Source organism: Caretta caretta, chromosome 9 (genome assembly GCF_965140235.1).
Source record: "Caretta caretta isolate rCarCar2 chromosome 9, rCarCar1.hap1, whole genome shotgun sequence".
Taxonomy (NCBI): domain Eukaryota; kingdom Metazoa; phylum Chordata; order Testudines; family Cheloniidae; genus Caretta; species Caretta caretta.
Genome location: NC_134214.1, coordinates 3,754,529 through 3,765,901, shown reverse-complemented (window position 1 = coordinate 3,765,901; position 11,373 = coordinate 3,754,529). Strand labels below are relative to the sequence as shown.

The 11,373-nt window shown below is 42.7% G+C and overlaps 1 protein-coding gene across 1 annotated transcript; it reads right to left on the bottom strand.

Moving 5' to 3' along the window:
* Window positions 1-4,666: 4,666 nt before the first annotated feature.
* On the bottom strand, window positions 4,667-11,114 carry TMEM207 (transmembrane protein 207). The gene is made up of 5 exons (XM_048865223.2): window positions 10,979-11,114; window positions 9,064-9,101; window positions 8,563-8,607; window positions 6,940-7,082; window positions 4,667-6,122 (listed from the first exon to the last, which is right to left on the bottom strand). Exons 1-5 carry the CDS (start codon window positions 11,051-11,053, stop codon window positions 5,974-5,976), a joined length of 450 nt encoding a protein of 149 aa, XP_048721180.2. The 5' UTR covers window positions 11,054-11,114; the 3' UTR covers window positions 4,667-5,973.
* Between the last annotated feature and the right edge of the window lie 259 nt (window positions 11,115-11,373).

Below are 11,373 nucleotides of genomic sequence, written 5' to 3'. Positions count from 1 at the left end.
TTGCTGATGCAGAGGTCTGTATCCGCAAAAAGAAAAGGAGGACTTGCGGCACCTTAGAGACTAACCAATTTATTTGAGCATAAGCTTTCGTGAGCTACAGCTCACTTCATCGGATGCATGCAGTGGAAAATACAGTGGGGAGATTTATAATACACAAAGAACATGAAACCGTGGATGTTACCATACCAAACCTAGGGTTGTGAGTTCAATCCTTGAGGGGGGCATTTAGGGATCTGGGGCAAAAATTGGGGATTGGTCCTGCTTTGAGCAGTGGGTTGGACTAGATGACCTCCTGAGGTCCCTTCCAACCCTGATATTCTATGATTCTATGATTCTACACACTGTAACGAGAGGGATCAGGTAAGGTGAGCTATTATATATTTAAATATAGTGTTTCCCTCCCCACCTGTTTTCATGAGTTATTTGCACCAGGCTCTGGTGCTTTTATTAGAATGAGGATGTGGATCCAGTGAGCACAGTTTTACTTAAACATTTTAGAATCAAAATGAAACACACACTGCGAAACACATGTAATTTCCAGTCCCCTCCTGCAGGATTTTCCCATGGTGGTGGGAGGAGAGGAGAGGTGCTTAGGTGATAGTCCTGCTAGATCATGATCTGTGTGATATAGATAACGTCCCTCCTGGAAATGAGGGGCAAAAGGCAGAGGCATAAATAGGAAGAGGCTTTAGGAAGAGGTCTGGTCTCTGATGTTCGCTAACACTGGATCTCACTGCATATCCCCGTCACTTGCTTTTCAAGATCTAGGAGCCTTTGCTGTGAGCTTTACATGCATCCGTGTTTTTTAACCTGTTCTTAATGCTTCCAAATGGCAAACACTTCTGAAAAGAAAATCCATACAGAAGGAGCATTCATACAGGCTGCTTTCTGCATCGATGAGTTCCAAGAATGTGCAGAAGTATAAGCAAAAATTAGATTAGCTTGCATAACACAACGACTAAACAACAGGCCCTGGGTGCCCCACTTCTTTAAAGGGGAAACCAAAAGGCTTTTTACCTGTTAAGGTCACCAGGATATTGAGTTCTTCCTGCAAATGTTGACAGCATTTAATAATAGTGAACAAATATATAATAATAAATAATACTGCTTAGCACTTGGAGTGATTTTGTCTTCAAAGCTTCTCAAGTATTAAGAAATTCAACTCTTAACAGGCAGGTGAGTTCTATTATCCCCATTTTACAGAGGGGAAAGCTGAGGCAGAGGGGTTAAGTGACTAGTCCAAGGCTACAGAAAAAATCAGTGTCAGAACTGAAGACACAACCCAGGTGCTCCTAGCTCTCAGTTTTATGTGCACATCAATAGACAACACCTTCCTTTTATAGATTTGAAGCATTATTAAGAGATACTTGAGCCCCTGTGCTGTGTGGACTGAGCTGACTTCAATGGAGCTCTCTTTGGTGGTGCAAGTATCTGGTGTCAGGGGGCTCACGGCAGAAACATGGCCTTAGTTTTGACAGAAAGGAACCAAAGAAAAACGTGTTTCAGCTTCTTTGCAGCATGCAGCCCAACAGACCTCCTGTAGGGCTAGATCCTGCGGTGCTCAGCACTGTCAAAGGGAGCTGAGGGCACCTTTCCAAGGGTATCCAAGACACACTTACAAAGTTGAGCCCGTACTTGGATTAGCATCTTCAGCTCAGATTGCGAAAAAGCTTGAAATCCTGCCATCTAATGGCCCAGAAAAAAACAGCCACCTACGTCTGTCCTGCAAAATTGATTCCCCGTCCTCTCCCTCTACCCAAAAGACACCATCAAACAAATCATTCCAGACTAAAATACTGAGTCTTCGGATTGAGCTGGAAAACAGATCAGTGAGCATTTCTGTTATTTCCTGTTTTTTTGCATGTTGCTTGTCATTCTTGATTGATTTGCAAAGTAAATGCAAAGTAATGCACATTGGAAAACATAATCCCAACTATACATATAAAATGATGGGGTCTAAATTAGCTGTTACCACTCAAGAAAGAGATCTTGGAGTCATTGTGGATAATTCTCTGAAAACATCCACTCAATGTGCAGCAGGAGTCAAAAAAGCGAACAGAATGCTGGGAATCATTAAGAAAGGGATAGATAATAAGAGGGAAAATATCACATTGCCTCTAGATAAATCCATGGTACACCCACACCTTGAATACTGCGTGCAGATGTGGTCGCCCCATCTCAAAAAAAATCTATTGGAATTGGAAAAGGTTCAGAAAAGGGCAACAAAAATGATGAGGGGGTATGTAACAGCTGCCATATGAGGAGAGATTAATAAGACTGGGACTTTTCAGCTTGGAAAAGAGATGACTAAGGGGGGATATGATTGAGGTCTATAAAATCATGACTGGTGTGGAGAAAGGAAATAAGAAAGTGTTCTTTACTCCTTCTCATAACACAAGAACAAGGGGTCACCAAATGAAGTTAATAGGCAGCAGGTTTAAAACAAACAAAAGGAAGTATTTCTTCACACAACTCACAATCAACCTGTGGAACTCTTTGCCAGTGGATATTGTGAAGGCCAAGACTATAACAGGGTTAAAAAAAAAAACTAGATAAGTTCATGGAGGATAGGTCCATCAAGGCTATTAGCCAGGATGGGCAGGGATGGTGTCCCTAGTCTCTGTTTGCCAGAAGCTGGGAATCGGCAACAGGGGATGGATCACTTGATGATTACCTGTTCTGTTCATTCCCTCTGGGGCACCTGGCATTAGCCACTGATTGAAGACAGGGCACTGGGCTAGATGGACCCTTGGTCTGACCCAGAATGACAGTTCTTATGTTCTTGTTTTCTCTTTGGAAACATCCCCCCAATATGTCCAGTCTGTATTAGATTTTGCTCAATTTTGCATTAGATCCAAAAGGCCATTGTGGCTTTTCCATCCAATTTACTGTATTTATGACTTTATTATTCAATCCTTGAATGGAGTGTTGAAGTGAAAGCCTCACTGTGCAGCCTTCCTCATGCCACTCCTTCATTTGCATCCTACTGGACCCCAGGCAATTAATCCTTCTACAGTTCATTATTTATTCACTATCAAGACTTAGCAACAGCAGATCCCAGAGCCAAAATATTCACCCCCTTATTGCCTTCCATGGTTTTTTCACATGATTTCCATTTCATTGCATTGTTAATATGCAGCGTCAGTTACGTTAGTTGGAAGGCGGTTATGGAGTGTCATCATTATTTCTCAGCACTATTACATCTGAAAGACAGAGATTTTTCAGCTGATACTTTATAAAAAAATGTCTCGTCTTCCATTGTAACTCCTGGAAATAGAGTTCAGCCAAAGAGAAATATCTTCATCAGGGCTGAGTGCTGCATGGGAACATAAGGCACAAAGTAAAGTGACTGTTCTCTGGAGAGACCACCTAGCGAACTCATTCCACCCATGCTGCTCTGGGGCAGCTCGGAGGGGCCAGGGACTAAGCGAAGAAATGCAACAGTGGATCTGCTACTGGATGGATCCACAAACCTAAATGCCTCCATGTAAGTAAGAGTAACAGTCATTATCCCCATTTTACAGACAGGGAAACTGAGGCACTGGACAGTGACATGACCAAGGTAACACATCATATCTGTGGCAGAGTGAGGAATAGACCCCAGGCATCCTGGCTCTGAGCCCAGTGCCTTACTCATTACCCAACACTGATTCTTGTGGGGCACATAGAGATTCCAGCTATTATGACAAACCACTGGTCATAAGCGGTGTAGCTGTTCCACGCCAAGCTCACCGATGGGGAGGAAAGTTCTTTTGCTCAAACCCTCTTAGATCCATGCCCTGGTGTACTTTTCATGGGGACAAATGCTCAGCCCTCCCGCAATGTTACACTGGTGGACGGTGATAGATTGACAACTCCGGAGAGGAAGGTCTTCCATTTGTCCACTGTACATGTACAGCATGGGGAGTGACAGTGACCGCTTTTCCCATGCTTCAATACCCTGATGGGAACCGAGCTCATCCTGGAGTGCATCCTGACTTGGCTTGAAGGTTGTAGGTTGCCAGCATGAGTAGACGTGTGTCTGTGTGTATGAGAAGTTATATACCCAGCCCAGGCAGGGTAGAGTGTCAAAAGCAATAATAGTGCAGTGAGTTTCCTTAGAAAGGCAAGGTGGGGGAAGGATATATTTTTTATTGGACCAACTTCTGTTGGTGACAGAGAGACACCTGTTGAGCTACACAGAGTTCTTCTGCCGATCTGAGAAAGGAACTCCCAGCCTCAGAGCAAAATGCAAGTTTCCCTACACACTTCCCAGATGTCACCAGTATCCATTGGGTATATGCCTCTGATGACCTTCCCCTTGTAGATAATCCAGTGAAGTAGAGAGCAGTGTCAAGCATACCTGGCTCTTGTGGGCTGGGAATTTCAGATCAGTGAGCCAGACAAGGGCAGCAAGGTACCTTGGCCCAAGGTCTTCCTCATCCCCCCATGAAACAAAAACACCCCATACAACCGCATTGAGCCTTTTAGCGGATGGACCCTTCCCCCACACAAGCTGCTCCTGGCACCCCCGTAGTGTTAAAGCCGGCTGCCCGGCGGTATTGTGGTCACATATGTCATCTCACAATCATGAATACGTCACAGCCTATTTCTGTGACTCTCGTTTTCTTTATCCCACAGCATTGTGGGGGTTATTACGGCAGATCGAGTATGCCACTGAACACAATGGGGTTAAACCATTTTATTTTTTGAATAACAAAAGCACCAAAATGTGAAACAAATCAAATTTTAAACCCCCGCAATAACACAGCAACCCTAACCTGTTCTCTGTGGCAAGCTCAATTTTGATGTGACCAAAAAGCCCCTTAATCACTATTGATAGTCTGTATCGCCCTCTGCTGGAAGTTGGCCTGAAGGTGGGTTACTTGAATCTTGTGAATAAGGTATTCAAAATAGGGGTGTATAGTGAAAAACTGAACTCTCCTGGCTTGTTAGCCACTCCAGTAATATGACTAGAAGGCGACATTCAATGAAATTAAAAGCAGCAACATATTTAGAACCAAGTAAATAATAATAAGTCAATAATGCTTTACGCAGAATAAAATACAGACCACCTATGGAGATCACTGTGTTCGATTAATTATAAGCTATTGTTATTTCTAAGCCAAAACCAGAATCTTGGATCTCAGCACTGGAGAGGTTGGGAAGTCAGCAGGCCTGGAACGTTGCAATGGGAGAGCAGGCAGTGGTCTCAAAGGCTGGTCCCCTTCCTGCCCTTTGGGGCTGGTCCGGCAGACAGAGCTGCGGGCTGACCACCATTCCTTTACCACAGTGGAGACAGTCACAATATTAATACTGAAATCAAGAGTATTTACATCAACTGAAAATAACCAAAGCAACATTTTAATTTGGTTCCGGCTGCACATGCCATGGTTCATGCTTTTCCTCTGCCGCCTTTAAAGCAGCTGTATTTTGCACTATCTGTGTCTTTTAAACCATGCTACGCATTTCACGGGAGGCAAACAGCCCTTCACTTACATGGGGCATATTTACACCGCACTGCACAGTAGAACAGTGCAACTCTTAACGCCACGGGTGCCATGCTGGCTCGGTGCCAAATGACTGAAGCAAACCCATCTCTTTCTGCCTTGAGAAGCCACTGCCTAGTCATTTCCGAGCCTTCGCTCCTGAAAGGCAGTGAGTTGTAAGCACAGGGGAGGAATTAGGATATTTAATAGGCTAAATGTTCAGGCTGAACCAAAAATGCTCGGTACAGACAGACCTAAACTTTGGAGGAGCCTGAAGTTCAGATCCAGATCTTCAGCCTGCAGGGCCAGTGAAAACTTACTCTCTGCCGTGCAGTCCTTTGGCGTATAAAGGAAAAGTGGGTGTTTTTCTATTGGCATGTCGTTTCCCCTTTTAAGTTAAAAATAAAATACTTCCTCTGTCTCCTCTTCAGCCTTCTGGCTGATTCTGTTCTCACACTGGTGTCGATCTGGAGTAACACGGGGGGAAGGGGAATGAATCAGGCCCCTAGTGTTTGCCTGCCTTCATAATATCCTCGTAGGAAGGAGGCGATCCAGTCCCTCTGGTGCCGACGCGCAGGGCGGGAGAAGGGCACAGGTCTGGGTTTGGAGAGTGGGCGTGCACCCCGGAAAATGCACATGGGGAAGCATCACTTACTGGGAAGAGAAAAATGGAGCTTTTCTTGGTAACCATACGCCAGCCTTGAGTGAAACCACACATGGGGGACCGAGGGGACTGTGTGGGTGGGTGTGTATGGAGGGGGGGGACCTGATGATGACTTGAGAGCTACATTAGCTGGAGATATTGAAGTATCACGTGGCTCCAGTCACTTGAAAGGAAATTAGAAGAGAAATCTGCCGTGTCCATGTAGCAGCTGCAGCTCAGTGCTCTGGGACCAGCTAACTACCCGTTGTGGGTTGGGGAGCTCTGAATTCAATCTGCCAACACTAGGGGAGCCAAGCGTTTGGTCTGGTGTGGTTTCCCCAGAGAGTCTATCGTTTACTCTCACCCCCTGGCCCAGGAAGCTACCAGGGTTTCCTCTTGGATTATCAGGGCTCACGCACTCAGCCTGATGGGACATCCTTGGGGTTTCTTCTGAGGGGTGATCATTTAAGATCTGATCCAATGCCTATTGAAGCTAATGGAAATACTCTTAGATATTCTAAGAGACCAGCTCTGGGTGCACGGTGGGAGGGGCTGAGCACAATTAACCCAGTGCCTATGTGCCATTGTGACAATGTTCCAATGAATCTAATGATTGTTTTAAATGCCCCATGAGATGGACATCTCTCCAGGAAGGAAGCCCAGGGCAGTAACTCTCATCTGGATGGGAGGCAAGATCACTGAATTGAATGCAGCATCACTTTACCTATGGAGTCAGTGATCTATGGCCCTGCCACTGAGTTTGGCGTGGACCCGACAGGAGCAGGTTTAGCAATGAGAAGCCCCGCAAAGATCTAAATGGAGACTAACCACCAAGAGAATCGGAGTCACTGAGTGCAAACACGGCAAGTGTGCGCCGGGAGGGGAAGCTGCTCCGTTGTTTCAGCCAGCACTGCAGGCAGAAGAGAATCCCACAGGACAGGATCGTGGCCAGAAAGAATAAGATCAGTAACCTGAGGCCGAGACACAGACATGGAACAATCAACAGCAGGTGGTAACTGCAAATGGTTTCAGAAATGAGAGGCAGGAGGGCAGGGTTTTGGGAGACTGAGAAGATTTGATCTGCAGAAGAGAAGAGACCTGCTAACTAAGAGAAGGGCAAAGTTGGTCCAATTATTGAAATTCTCTTGCACAAAAAACTTCAAATCATTTACTGCAAAACCTCTTTTTTGTGTTGGAGAGAGGGGGAGTTTTTGGACCAGAATTGCACAGACTGTTGCAGCCAGTGGTCAAAGTCCCATCAGTTGCTCCTGTGCTTTGGATCATAGAATCATAGAATATCAGGGTTGGAAGGGACCTCAGGAGGTCATCTAGTCCAACCCCCTGCTCAAAGCAGGACCAATCCCCAACTAAATCATCCCAGCCAGGGCTTTGTCAAGCCTGACCTTAAAAACTTCTAAGGAAGGAGATTCGACCACCTCCCTGGGTAACCCATTCCAGTGTTTCACCACCCTCTTAGTGAAGTAGTGTTTCCTAATATCCAACCTAGACCTCCCCCACTGCAACTTGAGAGCAGTGCTCCTTATTCTGTCAGCTGCCATCACAGAGAACAGCCGAGCTCCATCCTCTTTGGAACCCCCTTTCAGGTAGTTGAAGGCTGCTGTCAAATCCCCCCTCATTCTTCTCTTCCACAGACTAAATAAGCCCAGTTCCCTCAGCCTCTCCTTGTAAGTCATGTGCCCCAGCACCCTGATTGTTTTTGTTGTCCTCTGCTGGGCTCTCTCCAATTTATTCACATCCTTTCTGTAGTTGGGGGCCCAAAACTGGATACAATACTCCAGAGGATCAGGTCCTCCCAGCTGGCTGGCTTTTTTCTGAAAAGTTAGAATTTTTGCAAAAACACTTTTCATGAAGAATTTTGCCTTTTTTTCCATTAAAAATGTCCAGCTGATCCCCTCTGCTGTCCGCAAACAGTGAAGGGGATGTGGAAAAATGATCCAGTCAGGTCAGAACACAAAATAGTGGGCTTAAGCACAGAAAATTCAGATGAAATGTGAGGAGAAATGTTCCTTGCTATCAATTGCTCTTTCCATATCTATAACTGGGTGAATTTTTTCAGTCAAATAGTTTATTTGCTGAAAAATGCAATTTCAGGTCAAATTAGGCAAATACTGTCAGTCAAATAAAAAATGAAAAAAAATTTAAAAAGTCAAAATGGTGCAGTTCCACAATTTCAAAATGAAACCTGGCAACTTTTCGTTTCAAAATGGCATTTTATTTTTATTTTATTTAGAAATTTAGCTAGATTTTTTTTAAAGGGCAGCAACATCCAAAAACATAAAAAACCACAAAACAAAACCCAGACCTCACAAAACCAAAAATACTTTAATTTTGGTTCTACCCCAAATTAAATTATTCACTCAGCTTTCCTGTCTATATATCAGTACAGACTTTTTTTTGCCAATTCTGTCTTTAGAATGGATCAGTACTCACCAGACATACCAGGTACTGAGGCTCTCCTCGTTGTAATTAACACACCTAGCAATTAAAGAAACAGACAACATGTTGGGACATGAAATCAATTGAAGTGCTGCCCTTAACCTGAGTGGTGGAAGAACCAGCACCATTAATGAATTTGTAGGAGTACAGCATTTAATTAATGGGATGTGTTTAAATGCAAATGTGTATAACTGTTTTCCTTCAAATATATTGTACATCACAATCATTCTTTCTATGTTAACAAAACAACAAAATTATACATTATCATAAGAAACAGCTCGGTATCTCCTCTTTGTATCTCTCTCTGTCTGAAGAAAAATTAAGCTCAAACAGCCATGGTTAGCATGCTTGCTATCCCTTTTTATATTAATGGTATGCACATGGTACTCTTGTTTAGAGCATCTAGATTATTTTGTGTTTTCCTTACTTTGCATTGCCTGTAAAATTCCAAATACAAAATAAAAACCGGTGAGAATGTGGAGTGAGAGTACTTACGCTTCATCAGGGTCACATTTCGGATCAGAGTCTGCTAACTGAAACACACATGTAAATCAGTCAGGGCAAATACAGTATCTTATTAGTAGAATCCTTTTATATTTGAACTGAAAAGCACCTACAGACAAAGTTGGGGCCTGATCTTGAGACTGTTACTTGTGTGAGCAGTCCCATTGATTTTGTATGCCTAAGTAAGGAAAACTAATATTTTTGATAAAGGTTCTTGGATTGGGCCCATAATTTTTTCTGTTAATGGCCGGATCCAGCTCCTGTGGAAGGCAGCAGAAAGTCTCCCATCTAGTTTGATCAGATCCTTAGTTTTCTAATAACAGCTAGGAGAAAGACACCCTGTTACGATGTTTAGTGTTAGTGGGTGAAGTATGTTTTTGCTAAGTGACATGTCAAAGTCCAAGAGCAAAGAGATACGAACAAGCATAAACAGAAATGTTTACAACACTGGCATTGATTTGTTATTCAAAATTGGTTACTGGACAGTTTCTGTGAATAATTGTGGGTGTGTAGCTCCTTTGCAAGATGTGCACTGTGAAGGTTCAATATTTGTCATTTGAGTCATTTTGGAATGTTTCTGTTCCATGACTGGAGGAATGTGCGACTCTTAGAATCAGGTTTTTGGTGTGAATCTTTGCAACTATGAATCTGAAAGTTGCTTTGGGGGAATATTTTATAACATTCACTTAAATCTGGCAAACAGTCCTGCCGCTAACTGCATCTTCCAGCTTATATGTGGAAAGTGAACAAAGCAGTTGAAAAACACAAGCTGAATCAAATCCATTAAAAATCTCAAATGAACATCAGTGGTAATTTTTGGACATATTTTCCCAGCTCTGTTGCAGAAAACTTTCAATCAAATATCAAGTTGCAGTAAAATAATGGTACAGTATAAATAAAATGAGACAAATTAGATTTAGAGCATAGATAAAAAGTTATGTATAATTTGCAGATAAGTACTATACTTCGTATTTCTTTTTGCATGTGTCTGACGGGCATATAAATTTGTGTCCTCCTTTGAGGCAAAACCGAAAAGGTCTTTTACATAAAAGACAGATTTCTATTTGGACAGATCACATATCACATTTCTAATTAGCAGGGATCAGTGTAAAAGCTATGTTGAACAATGCTAGCAACACCCCAAACAGCAAGAAATCATCTTACAAATCTATATAATGGGCCAATCCTGTCTGCATTGCCATTAACCTTGAAAGGAACAGAATCAGTCCCCAGGTATAACAAAAGGCCCTGTGTGTAACGAATCCTTCAGATAAAACACTATCTATGAAATTTCATGGATGATTTAAAATGAAATGGGAAACAGAAAGAGACCAAGAAAAATGAACTTTTCCAGATGTGCCCTTTTCAAATTGCGCTCATCTGCCATGTCAAACACACATGGTAGGGCATCATTTTTTAATTGTTTGCCTCACTTCTGCCAATTATGAGGAGAGCAGGTGAAAAAAACTAACACCATTTATCACCAGGATCACGTGTGGCTGTGAGTGCTTTTTATGGCTGAATGAAGACATGTGACTTATCTTTCACATACTTTAAATGTCTTAGTGTGAAGCCATCACTCCTTATGTTCCTGGCACACATAAATACCTGAATAACACTGTAGATAGATAGATAAACTGTCTTCAATGAAATCCTACTAATTCAGCTGGAGACATGCACTTTCTAATTTCAACAGCCATATATTGAATAAAAGGATTCATATACTAGAAGAAAAATATCAGTACATTAGATGGAATTGGTTGTGAATATAAAATCCCAACTACTTGGCAGGCCTTTACAAATATCTTTAAAATGTTGTTATTGCCAAGTTATCCCAAGAATAAAAACATGCTCAACAGAGCCCTAAAATCAATCAAAGTCTGACCCCAGTAAAAGATTTTGTTACCTGGAATAATGTCAGACACAGGCCTCCAATTTCTGAGATCAGCCAGGTGAGACACGGAGCTTTGGGTCTCCACATTGTTAACAACAGAAACCCTTGTAAGGCTCTGTTTATAGCTGCAGCTATATGATCACATGTGATCTGGAACGTTTACACATCCCTATAAATTGTCCTTTGAGCAATGGAATACATTATCCAATAGTTCCTTGTGACTCTGGAATAATAGCCAGGGAATGAATGCTGCTTTGCATGAACACACTCAAATAGCCAGGAGTCCTAACTGAATATTAGTTTGAGGTCAGCACCTTGCAAATGTTCCGATCCTTTTGTAGCTTTCAAAAACTCCTGTTGCTAATGCCTGGTTCCATAGTAACACAACATTGTACATTTACCTGGAC

What these genes read in the sequence shown, in the direction of transcription:
- TMEM207 (XM_048865223.2), bottom strand. Translation starts at nt 11,053, where the DNA reads ATGTGGAGACCCAAAGCTCCGTGTCTCACCTGGCTGATCTCAGAAATT. An exon ending in TGTGTCTGACATTATTCCAG is followed by an intron (nt 9,102 to 10,978) that starts GTAACAAAATCT and finishes TGTGTGTTTCAG; the next exon opens with TTAGCAGACTCTGATCCGAA. An exon ending in TGACTCCGATTCTCTTGGTG is followed by an intron (nt 6,123 to 6,939) that starts GTTAGTCTCCAT and finishes TTCTCTTCCCAG; the next exon opens with TAAGTGATGCTTCCCCATGT.